At 37.0% G+C, this 22,085-nt stretch overlaps 1 protein-coding gene across 1 annotated transcript in view; it reads left to right on the top strand.

Annotated features, from left to right (window-relative positions):
• LOC145769064 (uncharacterized) overlaps positions 1–22,085 on the top strand; it is a 53,667-nt gene that overhangs the window by 20,926 nt on the left and 10,656 nt on the right. The window contains exons 6-8 of the mRNA XM_082580661.1: positions 9,341–9,729; positions 10,429–10,565; positions 13,860–13,906. Of these exons, the coding sequence (XP_082436787.1) occupies positions 9,341–9,729; positions 10,429–10,565; positions 13,860–13,906 (573 nt within the window). The remainder of the gene's footprint in view (positions 1–9,340; positions 9,730–10,428; positions 10,566–13,859; positions 13,907–22,085) is intronic.

Genomic DNA, 22,085 nt, shown 5'->3' with positions numbered 1-22,085 from the left:
TTTGGATAACATTCTCTTTTTTTTTGTAAACTTTTCCTTCTTTACAAGCGTAGTTTACCCCTTGAGGCAAGTTTTTATGTGATTCCTTCTTTAAATCCATCACTAGCCTACTTAGGCTATAGTCTGTAGTTAACAATGCAATGTTTTATAAAGTGGTTCAGGCAACCACAGCGGTGTGTCGTAATTTGGACTTTGGAGGTATTTTCAACACAGGCATGATAGCTAGCAACTTTTGTAACGTGGTTTTGTATTTTGTAACTCTACTGTAGTTTACTTTTTCCTTAATTTGATCTAATTTTGAATTAAATCAATTTTTCAAAGTTTCTCTAGCGAAAGAATTTCTTCATGTTACCTAACTAATGAATACGTCAATGTACTTCGTTGTTGCTTCACATGATTGTGTGATGGCATGTGTGGATAGGTTTTGTTTTTGTTTGTCGTATCCAGGCTTACACCCGGTGGTTGAAGATTTAAAGTAAGTGGACGGGAAAGCAAGGAAGCCAATCTTCGTGTCCACCTTCAGGCATGCCTTCAAGTGTCCTGCCACAGACACAGCCGCATGCTCTTGAGTGGTGTCGAACCGGCGCCCTTTCGATTGCTGTTCCAGTGTTCTCACCACTCGGCTATGCAGCCGACTGTGAATAGGTGATCGCCAGAAAGAGTTCGCCTATGCTTAGTGCTTACATGGCCAGGCTTTCCCAATGTGATTGTTCATAGGCTTCAGTGAAAATCACAATCAGTGTAAAGACCATTTTGTTTGAACAACTAAACTTTGTTTGATGCCCAGTTTGTGAAAGTTTTTCACGTGTTGGTTAAGTCAGTGAGCAGCTGTTGTTATTTTGAAACAGGGATGGGCAACTATTTTCGTCTGAGGGTCAAATTTGACTGGTTAGATCACGGGCCTCACCTTAATTTCTAAAATTAATTGAACCTTGCTTTATTTCTCAGCGTACAAATGTGACAGCTTAATAGTGGTGATCAGGCATTTTAGAAATCTTATGAATCAACCTCATGGCCTGGCAAAAGAGCATTTGCAATCAGTTCCTCATAACAAGATAGATAAATTTCAACCATAATTTCTTCAGTATATTGTTAATCTCATCTTTGACAAAAGTTTACCAGATAAGTGTAGAACATTCTGGTATTATACATTGATGAACTTCTTCAGAAAAGAAAGATAATTTCCTGAGTTGTTTCTAACGTTTTGTGGTCTGCATTAATTTCAATACACATAGTTTCTTTTAAAGGTGAGGTGAAGGAATCAATTTTATTGCAAGTCGTTTGAGCAACATTTTCTCATATTATTTTATTCTTTTGATTTAAAAGATAACAACCAGGATTATTTTTAACGAGTAGGTAAAATATTCGAGCATTAAGTTGAAGGCGACATTGTAATCTTGAAAATCTCTAAATACATGCTACAACAGCTACTAAAGATCAATTTTCAACTGCTTTTATATTCGGTATTTAAACATATTTGCTTCATATTTTTAGAATTTTCTTTTGTGCTACTGTACAGTACAAGCCGCAACATCAAGCAGAACTGGTTAAGCTCTCGAGGTGTATGCTTGAGCAACGCGTTTTTAAGGACTACTCTCCATTCAGCGGCATCTAGTGGATGGAATAACTTACAGACAACAGCATTAATTTCAACAAGATCTGCCAATTTCTGTGACCCGGCCTGCGTCAGTGATTCAAAGCCTTTACAAGTATGCGAAACTGTTAAGATGAAGCATCAGAATTTTTTTTAGTCCGAAGATAAAATTTCTTATAACCGATCAATCTAATTGCACTCGCAGAAAACGTAATTTCGATAAAATCATGAAACATTTTCGACAAACTTGATGACGATTTTTTTCTTTCAATCGGTCTCATTTGATATAGCCTATCAAGTAAAGTGCATATTTCTTCACAATGTTGAAAAAACAAAGTTTTTTTTTGCACCACTTTTCTTGAATCTTCTTTTTCGCACTCGCGATAAATTTGAACTTCGCTAAATCGATTTTAGTGCAGTAAAATGAATTTATGATCAGACCCCAACAACCTCATGAATGAGAATCTTCAAACCCTAGTAGACTAGTACAAATTTAACAACTGTGGAGTGAAAAAAGACCTCAAAAATACCAATAAAATATGTTAAAAACTAAGAGCATTTCTGCCATTGCAGTAGAAATAACCTATTTATTAATTATTTTTAATAACATACAAAGTGGCCCACACACAAGGGTGTCGTGGGCCGTGCTCTGGCCCGCAGGCCATATGTTGCACGCCTCTGTTTTAAAAGTATACATCACGCTAAAAACCTTTTTGTCTTGTGTGTGTCTCAGATAACCGCCATATGCCTTTCTACGATCACGTGACTGATTGTTAACGAATCAGGAAGCGAAACTTCCCATGAAAACCTCATCGTGGTGTTTGTTGTCTTTGGCATCTGTATCTTCGTCAAGGTCCCACCGGCAAACTGAGCTCTCTTTTTTATCAGTTGGACGTTTCAAAACTTAAGAATAATAATCTGTCAATGGTGAACACTCAGCAAACATGCCCACCTGTCGCAGTAAAAGCTTTGTTTTTATTTAATAATAAAATAGCGTGTTTTTCTCTTACAAAAGTATTGTTAATTAAAAATAAATCATAAGCATTTTTTTTCTATTCAATGACGTTCGTGTTTATCTTTTTTTCAGACTAAGGTGTTATTTTGGTGTTTTCTAAATGTAGCAGTTACGTGCCTTTAGTGGTTAAGCTAAAACAATAACTGAGAAAAAATTACTGCTGCAAACCATATTTTTATTGGGGGATTGTGAGTCGTGATGATTTTCTTTGAAAGAAAAAAAGATGTTTTAAACTGGGCCACTAGCTCTGCACGCACTAATCTTAGCGAGAAAAATCAGGTTGAAGAAAAATTTACCCAATTGCCATCAAAAATTTCTTACTTGCCTAACGTTAACTAGTTTTCTTAAAAGAAAATGTTGTGTTTGTAAAAAAAACAAAAGCTAAACTAGATGACACTTCAAGGAAAGTTTCGAACCCGGGCCCTTTCGATTTGACGTCATTGGAGCTACCCTCATGCTTTTTAGATTCCCTATAAACACGCTATTGTTTGTAAGTTGTTTTTTTTTTTTGGGCACATTTCAAAAAGCTATAATTAGACTTTCACTATATTTAAAACTTTGTATTTGATATAAACATCAGTTCCCAAAGTAACTTCCCATTAAAATTTAGTTTATTCTGTCAGATAAATCGTAGGTGGCAATTCAGTTGCGATGGTTAACGGTCACCTGCAGGAGTGTCTGGTGTTTGAAAAACGTCCTTTTGAAATTGGTCGTGTCAGTTGTTATGTTGTTGTTCAACGTTCTTCTAGAATCACCAATTCAGACAGATTTTTATAAGAATCCGCCAGGAACAAATTCCGGTTTAAACTGACGTCACCATGCGTCTGGGTAACCTCAAGTTTATGACGTCATCTGGCTTTGCAAATGTTTCTTTAACAAGAGCAGGAATTTCCAGTGATTCAACAACCCCCGCCTCCCATATGCGATGTTTTTGACCTGTTCTTGGAATTTCCACCGTTTTCTTAATGCTCCATCGTTGTTGTGCATGTGTAATTCCGATTTTACACAAAGCATTAAAAATATACAGCAAATGTCTAAAATTATGTTCTAGTTTCGCCATCTTTAATTTTGCTTCGAAACGTGACAGCCCATGTGCCAACGCAACATACACAAGCACAGTTTTGTATATGAGCAACAAAAATAGATAAAATTTCAACATATGTCTTCTCTCACCCATTGCGTATCTTGTAAGATCAAGAAAACGCTTTTTGTGTTTCAAAATTTTATTCGAGGATGCCATTTCAGTCACACTGAGATTTTTTTCCGTGTCAGGTCACGAAACAACATTGCGATTTCGTTTGGTTGAAAATGTTTTTGGATCAATTATTGTCTCGCAAAACGCTATTTTTTACTTATTTTCACCATTTTAATTTCCTGCTTCAACTCACAAAGAAGGTTAGAACCAAATAACATTTCATTTGATATTTTCCACCATTTTATTGCCATGTTTGGATATTTAAGGCGATTCTAGACATTTTCAATTGTCGCGTTACGTGTTGTCTTAGTCCCAAAATCGGACTTTTCTCCTCTCAAATCGCGTTCGTTCCATAAATTATGCTTGGAATTAAAATTATCAATCACGACCTCTGAGCATATCTCACAAACATTTAATTACCTAATTCCAATAGAAAACAACGTAGTTTCAATGTGAAATTATTTGAACTTGTTGCGTCTAGAAATCACACAACCTCAAACTTAGGTGTACAGTAGGGTGGAGTGAATTTCACTTAATGTTTTGGATTTTGGTTTAAGGTGTTGTAATGTTGTCTTTGGGCCTAAAAAACAATCCCAAAGATAATTTTGGTTCTCCTACCCCTAAATTGACCCTCCTACCTGAGGTCAAAGGTCACGCGAGGTCAAAATTGCTCTATCTCCACTTCTACTGGTGCTAGAAATCTGTTTAATGGCTTAAAAGATTCAGAAGACCCATATTCTATCTGTTCTAAGAGAACTTTTTCTTCTATTGCTAGTAGAATTTGACTAAACAGCAAAAATATAGTTTTTGTAGTATTTTTGCTTATACAACATCATAGTTAACGAACTTCAACGGACAAAATAGTAAATTTCAGCAATTGGTTTGATGTCATTTGAAAATCAAAAAGCTATCCACAAAGCACTGGAAAATACCGACCTGCAGAACAATTTGTCAATTATAGGCTCAGATGGAACTGCAATTATGACAGATTAACACCATTGCAGCATTGCCACATCAGGAGAATTTCTGCAAAGACCTTCGCAATAGGTCATCTGTCTCCTGCATACCAATGAACTACCTCTCAGGCACGTCTTTAAGCACGATGGAGTCTCTTTAAACTCCGACTCGTTTTCAGGCCCAATTGGCAAAGAGCTAAATGGTTTAGTGTCTGATTGGCATGTGGTTAAGTTTAAGCCATTATCTTCTATAGAATTTCCTCAATTGCCAAAATCAATTTTATGCTTACCAAATTTGTTTGGCTGTCATATCTGGAAAACTTGAGAATGACTTAGCACAGTTTGAAGTAGGTGGCTTGTCATATGCAAGATGGTTGACACTTGCATGTCGCATTTTCCGATAGGTTATTACACTTCCCAAACAAAGCCGAGCAAAAATTTTAGAATTCTGGTAGAATTTTGTTTAAAAGTCTACTTCCTAAGTTGGTTTGATGTCAAGCTTAACTCTAAAATAAAGTAGCTGTCAACTATTTTTTGCATGCTCAAACGAATCAACCAATTTGCCTAGAAGCAAGCAAGAGACATTGCATTAAAAACTTTGATACGTAATGGCTTCTCAGCTCACCTCGCAAGGCTTGCGTGGGTCAGGCAACCGCCTGCGAACTGGCGTCGGCCGCTTTCGTTCGGACATGCACAAGTGGGGCCTGGCTCCTTCATCAGAATGCGAGTGTGGTGCCACTGAACAGACCGCAGACCATGTCGTCCACCACTGCCTAACCCACCGACCTCCACACGGTGCGCATGGTCTGAGGGTCCTGGACGACGAGACTGCTGAGTGGCTGAAGATTTCCTGCCCTCCAATCTAGCCTGAAAAGATCGCTCATACGCCATCATCAGCTCACCCCGAAAACATTCTTCTTTCGATAATGGCTGACGATGAAGATACAATTCGATCACAAGCTGAAATATTGTGCTATCGCTACGCAGAAGTAAAGATGTTGAAATGACCCCAGATGATGAAAGTGCAAAGGCGAAATCCATTGCAGAGAGGACAGTAACTGTTCGAAAATTTATCATACCGAAGATCAATATCAACGCCGAGTTCTACCACAACATGATAAATTTTGATGAAATTCATGTCACAGAACCTCCAGCAACCAAAGTCATGAATGATGATGCAATACAAAATTTCAAAACAAACAAGCTTGAACTTGATCAAACATACCACAAATCAAGCTGTAGACCATCATGTGAAGCACGTAACAGAAGCTTCCATGCATGTGCCTAGGCTCGAAAGACGGGATGGTGTGATCTGGAAAAAGATCAAATCACGGAAGTTGATGCCCTCTTTCAACTTCAAAAAGCAATTTTACTACTGAATACGATTGCATAAAAACCACTTGTTTTTTCGTTATAATTACCAGGAGCATAGCCGGGACCTAAATATGAGAGAGGCAAAATGTTTTGTGACATTTTTTGAGTGTTTAAAAGTGCATTATTGGATTTTCATTTTCAAGCAATGGGATTTTTATTAGGTGCTGCTTGACTTGAAGACCTGTCAGTGGTCCCTTCGCAGCCTTCCCGTTGTTGCTGGTTAGTTCATGCTCAATTTAAATTTTGATTGTTTGTGTAATAATTATTATTGCCGACGTAGTGTGACTTGTTGGCAAAAAATGTATCTCTCTCTCAATAATTTCATGCCTTTCAACCATTGAAATGTCATCTTAAATGCATCAAAACATTAATTTCATACTTAGTTCAAACTTCAGTTCCTCATCAATGCTACAGATAAGAATATTTCGATGTTCAATACACTTATTCTCAAACAACAATCGAACCAATTGTTGAAATTTACTATTTTGGCTGTTGAAGTTCGGTAACTATGATGTTGTATATGCAAAAATACTACAAAAACTATATTTTTGCTGTTTAGTCAAATTCTACTAGCAATAGAAGAAAAAGTTCTCTTAGAACAGATAGAAATATGGGTCTTCTGAATCTTTTAAGCCATTAAACAGATTTCTAGCACCAGTAGAAGTGGAGAGAGAGCAATTTTGACCTCGCGTGACCTTTGACCTCAGGTAGGAGGGTCAATTTAGGGGTAGGAGAACCAAAATTATCTTTGGGATTGTTTTTTAGGCCCAAAAACAACATTACACCACCTTAAACCAAAATCCAAAACATTAAGTGAAATTCACTCCACCCTAGTGTACAGCACAAAAACCAACCTAATGCTTTTTTGAAACCTGAACTTTCTGGATTGTCAAAATGTTTTTCATTGTCTGATGGTGGTTCGATTGGATGTAACCCTGTTTTTGTGTGTAGTTTACTGTGGATTTTATTTCACGGTCAATCGTTCTTGCTTTAACCACAAGAATGATCACGTGCCAACATTATTCTGGTTTCAAAAAAGAAGATCCATTTGACTAAAGTCGAAGGTCTTTGGGTCATTTCGCACACACACAGTATGAGGATCTTATAAAATATGAGTAAATCTGCAATATTGCGAAAATTACACACAAAGATTATATACTGTATAACATAATTAATCAAACGTTTTCGACACGAACGTGTGTCCTCATCAGGAATTACTTAAATCTGCAATATTATGTATATTGCATAATATTGCAGATTTAAGTAACTCGTGATGAGGACACACGCATGTATCGAAAACGTTTGAGTAATTATGTTATATACTTTTTTGTGTGTAATACATGATGTTAAACCCGCTAAAGTTACTTTGTTGTGTATGTTTATGTTTCAAGAAAGCAAACTCTCTACCAAAGCTTTATTACTGCAAATATTATGATCAAACAATGCAGAAAACAGCCCTCAATACCAAGCAAAGCAAATTCCAGATTCTATTTGAATAAGAGCCTTCTAATAATCCCATCAGTCTGTAAAAGTTTCTTGGGCTGCAGTGATTTTTTTTGCTTGAATATATAAATACAGAGGGCCTGACATAACTGTACAAAATTAACAATATCATGCTCTAACACTTGTTACAAAACGAGCCTGTTCTTCTGTTTCATGATTTGATGGTGATGATGATGATGATAATTATGTACCTGATCTGACACAGACATTGACGGTCAATCCGATCATGGTCTTCCAAATGTTATTGTTTTTTGACATTTTGTGATAGAAATCTCTAGTTTCGTTTAGTCGCTGTTGTCTGGTTTTGGAATTCTACTTTCCAGATGACTCTTGATCATATCTTGGCTTTTGATAACTATTTTTAGAAAACACTCATCATTATGAAACAAGATGTTGTGGCTGGGGACTAGAGCCTAAGTTCACGAAAGGGCTTCGTGCTTGATTTTTTGGCACGTATATTTACAATTTTTTCCTCGAAAGACCAAGGAAATGTATAGTTATTCCACCTAGTGCATGCCAGAAGCCGGGATTATCCCATAGAATGTGGTACTTTGCAAGGTCTTATGGTCATTGGACAACTTGGCACTCCCTGCCGCGTGTCTGGTTGCAAGGCACTAGTTGTTGTTACGAATCTGCATAACACTTGCCAAAAAAAGATTAATTTTATCTTTTCTTCGAAAAGGTGTCTCAAAATTTCCCTAAAAAATGTTAATTAACATTTATGCCAATCTGCAACTTCAATACAATTTATTAACTTGCATGAAGTTACTTTAATATCTTTTAATTTGATTTTTACGGCCAGCTCGTGTAAAAAATGGGGATAGAACATTCATCAAAGACTTTCGTGGTGATCATGACCGAAATGTGTTTCCACTGACCACATTGTGTGAACTAGATCGCGAAAAAGAAACACTCTCTTGAAAAACTTGAAGTTGGAATTTGATAGGAATTTTTTACACTAAATATTCCTCCATCAGTATAACGGTATTTCTCTGCACAGGTTTCACCTGCGTGTAGTTATAAATTAAACACTGACATGCAGTAATGTGCAGTATGAGTAGAACTGTACACGTTTTAACGAGAATGTTTACAGCTGCTAAAAGCGGCGTGATAGCTTCGCAAATCTTAGAACCGCTGGTGTGATTTCAGGAAGTCCTATCTCAGGTGTAGAATTACTTCAAATCAAGCAGCTGGTGAAACAAACGCATGGCTTTGTGTGCTCGCGACTTGAGGTGCAGACTCCACTGTTGAGAAAAGCGAATAAGTCAGCACTCCGACTAGGTGTGGTACAGAATCATGTAGTCACCAGGCTACGGGTCGTGGTAAAGGACGTAGTGGGGTTTAAGTTATATGTAAATCGACCAAGCCTTCCAGGAAGGTAATTAGGCAAAAATGCAGAATCACGAATCGAAAGGTTTATAATATCGGCATGCAGCTTATTTAAGGAGCAAGCATATTTGTAACAAATGGTTTATTAATGGTTGCTGCCAACACCTTTCACAGAAATGCTATCACCAGTATTTTTAATTGCAGATGTATTTTGGATGTGCGTTGGTTTAAATTAGACCCGATGTCAGGACGATCATCTTAATCAATTTTTCGTCAATTGTGAACGTAGATATTTGTCGTTTTATGGGTACGGCATCATGTACTACATATAGAACACGGTGTCATCTCGCATTTAAACACTTTTTCCTTTTTAGGTGTTCGAGAAAAAATACTTTGAATAAAGACAATATGCCTAACTCGAGCAAAGATGATGGATCATGGTATCCAAGCAACGGAGACGACATATCCGCAAGAAGCGATGTCGAAAAAGAATGTTTGCGAAAACTAGAAAATAGCAGGAATGATTCAGCAGATGCAAATGATAAAGTGAAAATCAAAGAGACAGGCGATCAGTGTGGCGTTATTGATGGATCACACATTCCACCCAAAAGCACCATCTGTACGAAGACTGAGTGCCCAAAGTCGTATTACAGAACGTCAGCAGTTTTGCGTCATCACGCAAATGCGTGTGCACGTTCACTTAACGAGTTGACGCAGGAAGAATATGATTCTGCACCAAATTACCACGACTCTTTCAACAAAGGTACACGCTTGTGCTCTTAGAGTTTTCTTTTATTTTATTTTTTCGAACTTTGGTTATTAAATGTACGTCATTGTATTCAATTAGTGCTTGAAAAGCTACTTCACCAATAAATTATCATTTTACAAATTGATACAATTAATAAATCACGTTTTCTTTTAATTTAGTAGCGCCATGATCTTAAGGTTGTACCTGCACAAAACAACACTGCATTCACAACTTTTAAAGTAAATCAACTTGGTAGTAAAGACAAGTGGCTTTATGAAATCTTACTACTAACGAAGTACTCAATGGCTGCAGACAAATCTTTAAAGCTCCGAGTTTATAGAAAGGTGTAACCTCCAAGTTTATAAACCTTTAATGTTAATCTAATACGTGAAGGGTGTTTACTTTTAACTAAAATATGCTTACTACACAATTTTGGCTTTGACACAGAAAATTTCACTACGTTTTCATTTAGCAGCAAGTGTGACTCATTATAACACAAAAAATAATGACTGATCAATGACATCACAATTTCAATGAGAATTTGTGGTTATAAAAATCACCAATTTGTTATTTTCTGTTTGACAGCCTCAGTATTTTAAAATTACGTGTGTATTTCACTTCAAGTAAGATGGCGATCCGAAATAGTTTGTTCTTTGAATAAACTCAAAAGAAAAATATAGTTTGAAGTAATCTATGAGATGAATTTTTTTGTAGAAACCTGTAGACCCAAAATTAGCCAGGATAAAAAACAAGAAACTGCCATTTCCGATCAATCATCTGATATAAATTCTAGAATTTCTACTTCAAGTACGTCACAAATGACGTATGATAACGACATCCAAAAATCAAAGGTACGTGGTTGTTGGAAAGTCGTCTTCCTGTACGTTTTGCAACAGTTTGAAGTATTTGTTTTACCATACTATTATAAATTTCAACATTCTTGGCAGTTGAAGACACTTTTGAAGTTTATATTATACAGCAAAATGCTTTGTACGAGTAGTTTATTGTATTCAAAATGTTGCTGATAGATGTTTCACTGGCTACAACTAAAGCTGTCTACATTTTGCATTCTATGAAATCTATCTTGGCTGCGTTGCCGAGAAGTGAGAGTCATTGCATGACGCTAGAAAGGACATATGTTTGACACCCATCTCGAGTTGTGTCTTTGGAAGGCACCTATTGACATGCTTGATCCAAATCGTCGACCTCCAGGCATACGCCTTGATGAAAGCAGAACAAAAAACTCACAGTTTTTAGCATGATAAGCATTCATTCTAATTTGGTGATAGCGGGACTTGTAATATCATCATAGCTAAGCACTCCTCAATATTCATCAAAAAGATATATGTCATACCATGGCCACGGTCATACCTACACCTTAACTTTTAAATACAGTTTTAAAACTTATATTAGAAGAGATGTAAATCTAGCTTGTGAACAGTTTTCAAGAAACTGTTAGACAATTCACCACATTTGCGTATAATTTTTATCATTAAAAGTAGAGATGTACCGATATATCGGTATCGGCATCGGTATCGGTGATATCGGCCATTTTTTGAGTATCGGTATCGGCATCGGTATCGGCAAAATTTGGCCGATACTGTGGCCGATACTAAACATGTATATAAAAAAAGGCGTTTGCTGCGGATTTTCTGCGGAAGCAAAGATATAGATTTTTTAAAGTAGTAATTAACGTCACATTGAAGTAGAAAAATAACAACCTGTTCAAATTTTTGATACCTCACAGTCCCATGATTCCCATCATGCAGTCCCATCATGCACGCACCTTTTGGCATTGTTTGCTTACAGTGATTCTTTCACTCAAACAAAACGTTTTGTTTCAGCAGTTTTGCGTTGTTCGATTCTTAAGTTGTGAAGGAGACTCAATTTCTCCAATATTTATCATTTGTGTTTTTTTTCTTACTCTCAGCAGAGGATAAAACCAGGCCAAGACTACCCAGGTGGCGGGAATGTGTAGTTTTGCATCGTTTTTGCGTTGCTGGACGTTTGAGGGACCCGTGTGGCTTGGTTGTTTTTTGGTGGGCTGGTTCTGTCAGTTTGTGATTTGGTTTCCGCCTTTCGTTGTGGTGGACTCACCAGGCTTGAACAATGTTGTGGCGGAGTGAGTGGGCTCGGGGTGGGGCGGTGGGACTGCAAATCCTCACTGAACAAATCAATAAGTAGTCTTGTTGCGCCTGGGATGGCGGCCTCATTGTGGGGGGGAGTGTCCTTTCCTGCTGTCGGCACGGGGCTGGGCGCTCACTGGTGCGGCGGGCTGTTGCGATTCGCTGGCCATAACGGTGTAGCTTCCACGCTAGCCATTTAGACCATCCAATCAACTATATGTTTCTCGGCAGCCGTTTTGTAGCAAGAATTGAAATGGCTAGTGTGGAAGCTGCACCGTTGTGGTTGGCGGGTCACGGCAGCTCGCTGTGCTGGTGAGTGCTCAGCCTTGTGCTGGTGGCCGGGGGGGACGCTCCTTTCTTCGCAATGAGGTTGTCATCTTGGGCGCAACAAGACCATTTTGATTGGTTTGGTGAGGATTCGTGGTCCCATTGCTTTCTTTTTGGGCCTACTTATTCTGCCGTGACATTGTTTTGGCTTGGTGAGTTTATTGCGGCTAAGGGTGGAAGTTGAATCGCCGACTGGTGGAGCCGGCTTGCTGGGGGCAGCCAAGTTGCACGGGTTTTTTGAGCATTTGGCGGGGTGGGAGCGATGCAGAATTGTGCATTTTTGCCGCCTGGGTAGTCTTGGCCTGGCAAAAGCTTTTCAACCAAACGACAAGCGCCCTTAGGTTGCACATTACTTGTCGAATAGTTTTTTGTGCGACTACACAAATCACTTGGTTTACATTTTACATCTTATTATTAATTATGATAGCCTATTTGGAGAGTTTGCGCAAACACTTTATTAATTTTTCAGAAACCCCAATTATGATGTAATGTTTCTTTCCTTATACCCCAATCATCAATTACGGTGGCCTTTCATTACTAAAACCTACTATTATGACACAACAATGCGGTTGAGATTGGCTTCTTGAATCTTTAATAAATTATGCCAATGCAAAGCTTTCTTTAATAGTTTTATGCAAATAAGGTAAAACTTAGCATTTGATATAATTCCTTGCAAATACCAAAATTGCTTCTTTTTGTAACATCAAAGTATCGGCCAAAATATCGGTATCAGTATCGGTATCGGCCTAAAAAAGTGATATCGGTATCGGGATCGGTATCGGCCAAAATATTGGTATCGGTACATCTCTAATTAAAAGTCTTAAAATTGTTTAACTTCTGAAATTAAAATTAACAAAACATTTTTTCATTGTCAAACAAATCCGTTATTCAGTCGCATTTCTGTGTAAAGGTGTATTGTGTTGAAGTCGGATGTTTTTGTTTGTTTAGCTTAATTTACTGCACCATGCTACATTGATTGGAATTACGTTACAGAATTCTCTTGTTAGATGATAATTGAAGCATTGATTGCATTTTTGCACTTCGCTATTTGGTGCACTTTTTGCTGCTACTTCCCTTGATTTGGAAATATTTTTAGCAAAAAATTGTCTTGTAAATTAGCCAATTTTTGCGACTAAAATTTGACATTATCCGAAGAGCAAGTGCTTTTTAATGGTTTGAGTTGATTAGGTTTCTTTTTAAAGAAAAAATTGCCCCAATCAAAAAATATGCAAAGACTCATTGTTCAGCATATGATGTTAAGCAATAAAAATTACTGATGGGTTTATAAAGCCGAGTCAAAACATTAATGCATGGAAGGCATTACTCAAGAAAGCATAAACGAGCAAAAAGCAAGATAAAACCGAATTAAAAAAAAGTATTTTATCAGTCACATCACTCGCTTGCCAATGATGCCAAGATACCCAGTTAATTTAAAAAGACGCATCGGAAAGACAGTTTCTTCATGACACTACTCAGTCAATGATGACAGAAGGATCTGTTCCGTGTAAGAAAGACACGCGATGGCTTACACTTACACAGTCACCATTGTCTGTCGGAAACAAGATTTTCGATTGTATGTAGATTCAACGTCATGCAAGCGTAACTTAACGTCAAAACAACACTTTGCGATTTTATGACGTCAGCTAGTCGGTTATGGAATTGTTTACATTGAAAACGTGTTTTCATTTATAGATTGCTGGAGCGGAGGATGTCGCTGGAATCCAGTTTTCCAAATTTGGGTAAGTTGCGATGTTTTTATTTGCTTGATTCGATATTTAGAACAAGTTAGCATCAAACATGTTTATAACCTCCTTATATTCATAATACACAATGAGTTGGCTCTTTTTGTTGGAATTTGTCACAACAAATGACGTTCTCACAACTGTTTCAGTGTGCTTTACCTTCTTAGAAAAACACACTCTATATATGCAAGTATGCAATATACGTACAGTACACTTTGCAACAAAATCTAACGGCGCCAAAATTTATGAATGGATCAAAAGATATGTTGTCATAGACATATTTCAAACTTAATTTTAGAAGTTTTATGGACGTTTTCCAGTTATTTCTTTTATGTGAGTTTGCATGAATCAAACACTACAGTATTTTGTAGGTTAATTTTTGACATAGCTACCCGAAAGAAGCGGAAATTCGTTCCGAATTTTCTTCTGCAGTTTCTGTTGCGTTACCGAAGGTTGATGTAACTCCACGTTTTAATGGAACTGGTCTAGTAGTAGTAGTCCAGTTTTAATCCGGTGATGTCTCCGTTACCGAGGGTGGCCGGATTCACCTCCAAGTGCCGCAATCGCCTTCACACCCTGCCTCCACATCGATCTGTCTGACGCGTCATCTCTTGTCAAGTCCACTTTGCTGCTTTCCTCCTCAACTTGCCTTTTCCTCGTTTTCTTGGGTTTTCCTTGTTTTGTACGACCTTCCACTTGCAACTCCAGCGCTCTTCTCAAAACATCATCATCCCTTCTCAAAACATGCCCATACCACCTCACTCCATTTGCTTTCGCCAACTTATCAACTATACTGTAATAATGATATAATTTTATATTGGAATTTAAAACTTTCTACGGTGACGATTTGAATGCAATCCCCTTGAATATCTATTTCAGCGCTGCACCACTCTGCCATACAATTCGGTGATTTTGTTTAAAACCGCTAATTGTGTTATGACCACCATTTGAGACGAGCACACTGCAGTTTAACGTCTTCAGGCGTTAAATCAATGTCAAAATGACGGATTTTGTTGTACGGGTAAATAGTTTTGATCTGGTTCAAGGGATTCCTCAAATATCGCGGAGGAGAAGAATAAACACATTTGTCATAATTTCATCAAACCAAGATACTTATTTTCAGAAATTTTTTTTCTGCATGCGGTTTAAAAAATACAATTTTATTTTTCATTTGTATGAATATTTCTAAAATACAAAATGAAAATTGAGAATTAGATCAGTGAAAATATTTAAAAAATAGCAACACGACAACCAGGTATGCATTTGTTAACTGTATCAGTCCAGGGGGTTCAGAAATCAAGCATCGGGTGATTATTCCGATAATTATCCAGTCAAAATATTGAACATGCTCGATTGCAGCAGAAACTCGTAAACAAAGTAGAAATCACACTACCATTAGAATTAGATTGTTTAGAACAGTTTAAAATTTTATTTACTTTTGCTTTAGTGATGTCTCCGGATGCGAGCCGGTTGCTGGAAAGATACCTAAGTGTTTGTATCCGTAACAGCTTCTTGTTAGAGGTAAATTTGACCAGTTTCACTCCAGATTGATACAGCTTGACTTTAGTTTGATCCAAGCTTAAGAACATCTGACCTTATAAAAGACTTTGAAAATGGCAACCCACCGGTTATGTTCTTCTTTGAGTAAGGCGGTCAAGAAAAAATAAATTCGTTGGGGTAAAAATGTCTTCACATTGTAAAGGCGGTATATTTGAAAGCCACACGGTCACAAAACAAACTTTTGTTGCCGTTTTAGAAAGTCAATAAAGTAAGGCATAATAATATTATTGTTGCATGTAAACCATGATTGTGCTGTGAATGTCAAATTGCTCGTTTAAGAGATGTTAATCTGCCGATAGTAAAAGTCATAGCAACAAAAGAATTTGCAGATAGAACAATGTTCAGATTATTTACCGCATTGCAAAGACAGTGAACGTAAATTAAACGTAGAAGTCCACACGACACCAACACCTGCCTCCACCGAAAGTTCGATCCTGATTCTTTGTAAAGTGATCATTCGTAATTTCAAACAAAACCTAAGCAAGAGAATCACTATTTCAATGCATTCACAGCGCCACGGATTTGACCGTGGTCGCCATATATCATTGAAGGTCCTTTGTTTCACCGATGAGAAGCCATTGTCGTCATTCAGGTTTACCCAATCTGAGTTCATTGCTGTATCGTAAACTTTTTCTGACGGTTTTATCACAGATCTGGCATTATCTGAACTTAAGATGCTTTCCATTTTATTGACCGTGCTCAGCGGGTGGGAAGCTCATTCTACCGCGGGGCGCCAGTATTTCACTTTATAATTAAAGATGTTATGCCTTTTAGCCATGGGAACCGGGCAAACCTTTCTTTTTAATGTTTCAATTTGTCATGGTCGTCCTGGAAAAAAATGTCCTTCAGATTTGATCCGTCAAAGACGGATGCTCTGCCAGTGACAAGGCAGCTTATCTATCTCGCGGAACTAGAGGTGATATATTTCCAGATTGTTTGTAGTAATAGGAGTCTTATTGTATCAACAAATTAGGTTATCATAGTTTCCACTCCACATATAGTCTTGTATGTAATCCTGATTAATTATTCATAATTGTTACACCTATTGTTTACCACGACAATTTCCTTTCACCGAATGAAAACATATGTCCCATTTTAATGCTGACTTAATATTGAGCAATGTGACTTCAACAATTCCAAAATACACAATTGTACATCTCTATTTCAATTCCCATTGGCATTGAGCGTTTTGTCAGAAAATTCTTTCTCAATGTCTTTATCTTGCTTTTGTAGGATTCTTGCTTCATTTGTTTACCATCCTATTTAAAAGAAAAACATTAAATGATAAAGATTTGGTGACAAAAATTACAGAAACAAACGCAAATTCAGAAAACATCTCTTTGTATTAAAAAGCAAGGCTTTCTACAAAACAGATTAAGAAAAACAGCTTCTAATTTAAAAAAAATAGACCAAAGAAAAGATGCAATTGCACGTGCCTTCTGCAATGCTGTTAACATTATTTTTCATGGTATTAAAAACTTTAATTTTAGTGTAGTTACAAGAAAGTTTTCACAATATAGACTAGAGTGACTTGTTTTTGTTTATGCCATTCTCTCATCCGATGTCAAGAATAATGCACATAGACCTACACATTGCATCACAGATCTTCGTTTCGGTCTCATAAACTGCCAATGTTAATCAACATAACTTAACATCGTACTAAAGAAAAACAAAACTTACCAACGGATTATTGTATCCTAGAACCAATATTCAAGTTTTCCTTAATTGCTCAATCATGCATGATGGTGACGTAGCTTCCCAGATTAGCCAATAAGCGGCGATTATTTGCATGTGCTCGGTTGCAAAGAAGGATTAAAATGCGCTTCTAGTAGGAGAAGCGAAAGTTTATCCAAGTTGAGGTATGTCTTTTTTGCTGATTAAAACTCTCAAAATCAGCTTGAAGTTTTCGTGAGAAACTCACCCGGTCTGTAGGAATTCTACCGATGCCATGACTAAAACAGGTCTTTTTCTATGCCATGTAGGCGATATCGGAAAGGACCTGTAAAAGTATTGAATTCATATAATAAATTTTGTGTCTTTAATTTACAACAAAACGCTAACCAGGTCGCAAGATCCGACATAAACCTGTAACACCTCGCTTAGTGGCCTATTCAGTGATTTGTGATGGTTTTAGTTTTGATTTTGAACATGGTTTCATATTTTCATACAACGTCAGTTTAACGTTGATTGTTGTCAAGAGCAGTGCAATGTGAATTTCTTTTGTTAAGCATGAGGTGGGTAGGATGCAAGACAATGGAACATATCAAAGTTCGGCTCTGCTGTTGGAAAACTAAATGTTTCAATAGGTTTTTGTCAGGACGCGCAGTCGTACATTAATTTCCGTATGCTGTGTTATCACAATGACCCACGGTAGGTCATTTTAAGTTGATGTCATTGACGGATGGAAATGACAGTTGTGTGAAATCACCCATTCATAAAGACTGTACTTTTTCTTTATCGGCTTGGCTGTCTCTGCTGTACGTTTCAAGCAAACTGTTGCTGTTTCGATAGAATTGATTTTTTTGGTAAATGTCTCGGTGTATTTGTTCCTTTTGGCTGACGTAGTGATAAAAGAATAGACCCTCGGTTCCAGAAGCTCAAACGACGACGACGCAGTGTTTAATTTTTGTCTTTCAGTTAGTTTTAACCTGTTGCAAGAATGCAGTTTAAACGACAAATTTTCCGCATCTTTCTAGAGGTAACACGATAATGTTTTCCTACGACCACGTACGATTTTGTTAAGATTCCTCAGACTGACCTCGTTTTTCATTGTTCCCATTGACCTCTCGGTGACACAAAGGTCACACTTGATTATCTAAAGTACGGGAAAGTGGTGTCACTAACCATTGCTACCACGCAAGGTTCAAGGAGTCAATGAAGCAGCTAATCGGACAAGATTCGCCTCATAAAATAGAGAGTGCTTGTTTATGTCTTTTGGTAAAAAAGTAATATTATATTTTCAGTTTCAAATTATCCACGGATGGAATGAATTGTCAAACCCTGCATAATGCGAAATATTAGCGTATTTTTATTATTATTACACATTTTCACGAGAAAAGCAATACGTTTGTGTCAATGTCCTATTCTTACTTCATCAAGTTAAGCACTTGTTGATTCAACATACAAAATCCACAAAGTAGCTTTTAGTAACAAGGTTCGGATCCACATTACAAATCTTCTGTTATTGTTTAAAACGATACTTTTCAGTATTTTTCTAGTGTCGATCGTGTTGTTTTCTTCAAGCACACTTGTAGTGAGGTGGTCTCTGCTATCTCTCCTTGATGGGATACCATTTTTTCATTAGTGCTTGCCCGAGTGAAACACTAAATTTCTTGATTAATTTCGAAGAATTTTATGGAGGTACCCCTATTGTGAAGACATTGTTCTTGCATCAATTGCTCTTTTACTGCTTCAAAGAATTAATGTCTTTATTTTTTTGTTTCGATCTGGCTGAAAGGTAAAAGATTATTCGCGAATCTTCCTTAACAAAACTAAGGATTAAGATGAAATGAGATTTTACTTCCTGCATGGCTAAAAGAAATTTAATTAAAGAATTTGGTCTTTAAAAGAAGAGCACCTACTTAGGAGTTTTTAGTTATTAAGTTGTAATTAAACTTTTCTTTGTGTTTTAAGTTCCAATACCAACCTCACAGGTTCACGACCTGACATTGTCCCAGCTGTTTTTAAATAACGTTTGCCTGTGTAAATTTATAAACCCAGCGGTTTGCTTTCAAGAGTGAGCAGTGAAAGAAGTTCAGTTGACCTTTGAACTTATTGTGTTGTCAATTCGATCTCTCCTCACACAATACGTCATCAAGACCTCACAAATCTTTGTTGAATTTCAAGAAAACTGACAATCATGAGCATATGCCATGGCCCAATTTTTCTTCTCCACTATGTACTACAAATATTGTCCAAAAGTATTAATAAAATCGTCGATGTGGAAGATATGCAGTAATGAGGAGTTTTTATTTTCTTGTTTCTTTTTGCTCCTCCTTTTCCCTTTCTTCTTGGTATCAATCTTTCTTTGCAGTGTGGTGCGAATATTAACGGCTTACAAAGCAAGCAAGTAGGCATAACCTTGCAGGTACGACCAGGATGATAGGAGGTGTACAAGTACGGCGCTTCAAGCCAGGAAATATGAAGCTGGCATCCACGCAGCGCCATATCTCCATCAGATAATTTTCCTGTATCATGAATAAGTTTACCTTAAACTTTTCAGGTAAGGCATATCATCAGGAGTAAAGAACAACGATAGGCGAAAGCTAAACAATACAGTAACACGGCGTTTTAAAATGGAGAGTGCTTGCCAAGTTGGAATTACTGGCAGGGCAAAAGCGTCGGTCAACATTTCTAAGAAGAGATAATTTTGACATCTTACCGCATATATTTTATTGAAAAAACGTTTCACGTTTTTGAGCAGCGTAGCTAGTTAGTACTTGAAGATAATTGGATCATTCAATGAGTCCGGTGCATGCAGCATTGTCCGTCATCTGCCTTTACCTAATATAGGAATAAAAACAATACTTTGTCTGTTCAAAGTGACTAAGGATTTTTTGCTTGTGTTTTGCAATCTGACCTATTTATAATTTAACATCGCAGATGGAATTTCACAGCTAATTTAAGTTAGAATTGTCATTTCAGCCTCGCAACAAAGGTCCGCGAGAGAACTAGAAATACGTAAGCACGATCCTTTTCGTTGAAACCTTAAAGAACAAGTTACGAAATTAATTTCAGATTTGCCTAAGTTATTTTTCTGTAAATAAAAAATATACTTAGATACTGTCTGTGGTGTTGTGCCAGGCTCCTTTTGGTAATGTCGTGGAGGTATGTAGCCCGTTTCAGCTTACAGACTTAGCCTACTTTTGTGTGGTACCATACTTGTTCTTTCTATTATGCTTTTCTTTAGCGCTTTTTGCCTCGATTGTTTGTGTAACAAATTGGCAAGGTGTCTCTTAATCTGTGTCATGTTCCTTGTAAAGGTTTATGTGGCGACTAGGATTCGTCTGATTATACTCTTGCCCCAGACAGTCTTTTTACACTTGTATAGCTATTTCAATCTTCTGATCTGTTGTTGTAGTAAGGTAGCCTATCTACGCAGGCTTTGAATATAATATTCATACAAAAAAAGGTGGAGGAAAAGCTCCTGTGGCCTAATAAGACTCTCAACCAGCCTTTTGTAGGTGCTCATTAGGTTTTTGGATTATCTACCAACCTTAGCCTAAAACCTTTCTTTTAATTTTCAATAACTTATTAACTAGTCACTCAAGCTACTAAAATGAGTTTGCAATTTTTTTAAATGCAAATAATATAATTAAGGACAAATACATCTTCTTTATTGTCACTTCATTTACAACTGAAACATTACTTTAAAATGTCACATATGCAAGAAAGCAGCTACCTGTTATTAAAACCACTTAATTACGTAGTTGTGAGTCGATTTTAATTTTGCATATAACTGCACGCATGAATTTGAGCACTGTTTAGTCAAGGTAGAACGCCGCTTCTGTTGTCATTTTAAAAAGGTTCATTAATCACATGAAGTGCTCACCTTCGGCGTGAAATGTCTTCTTCGTGATTAGGATGTTTATTAAGCAAAAATACCCATTACAGGATAATTTTGTCATAAACCGTGCACTGGCTTAACAGACAAAGCCAGAAGTCGGTTGTCACATACTTTCAACATATTGGCCAGGCTTTGTGAGAAATCACTGGTTTTAATGAGAGTTGGTTAAAATCGGACGCTCATCTTGTATGCATCACATTTATTACTGAGCACTGTGACCACCAGCAAATAGAAAGTCGTTCTATTGAAGCATTTGTTAGTTGACATTCTGTGCCACTTTGAGATCATTCATTTTGGACAATTTTTGTGGTAAACTGTTTCACAGAAAACAGGTATCAATCATTTAAAAAAATATTAAATTGTAAAAAGATTAACACTAAGAAAGTTATGTGAATAATCATCGACTGATGTCGTTTCAGTGAAATGTTGTCCCGACAACAATAGCTACTAGAAAGTGTCTGCAATTCATTTGTAATGGGTAACCTTGTACTCGAAAAAAAAGCAGAATCATCTTGTCAGTGCAATGCCACGTAGCTAAACGTACTTAGAAAAGTTGTAACAGTATAGTCAGTCCGGTCCTGTTTGGAATTAATCGTGTATTGACCACTCGCGGAACAACTGCATGCTATTTTTTGACAAACCAATGTTTAAAGGAAATGTATGGCCGGCTTATCGTGATATTGTTAATCTAGGTATTCATTGAACGAATTATGTTTTCCAAGATAATTTTTAAGGCGACATTCCATTAACGTCAGATCCTATCTACGTGTTTCACTTGGGTTATAATTACTCTCACAGTGGTCCTGCCATATAACAAAAAAAATGTCGCTTTGAAGTTAGTAGCCTGCGCTTAAAATGTGCCATTTCCTTGTTCATCGAATCAAGTTTTAGAGTTTCGCTTTTGTTCGAATTATGCTGAGTTAGATACCTCAGGTTTCTGTGTAGCATTGATTGAGAAGTTGATACATTTTTCTGGCAACTGAGTATTCTCAAAAATTGTTGTCGATTTTTGGAATGGTTGTATGTACGTATAACTGACGGACGTATAAC

The sequence above is a fragment of the Aplidium turbinatum genome, chromosome 4, assembly GCF_918807975.1.
Source record: "Aplidium turbinatum chromosome 4, kaAplTurb1.1, whole genome shotgun sequence".
Taxonomy (NCBI): domain Eukaryota; kingdom Metazoa; phylum Chordata; class Ascidiacea; order Aplousobranchia; family Polyclinidae; genus Aplidium; species Aplidium turbinatum.
Note: the sequence above shows the minus strand (reverse complement) of the source record. Positions and strands in the feature narration are given on the sequence as shown.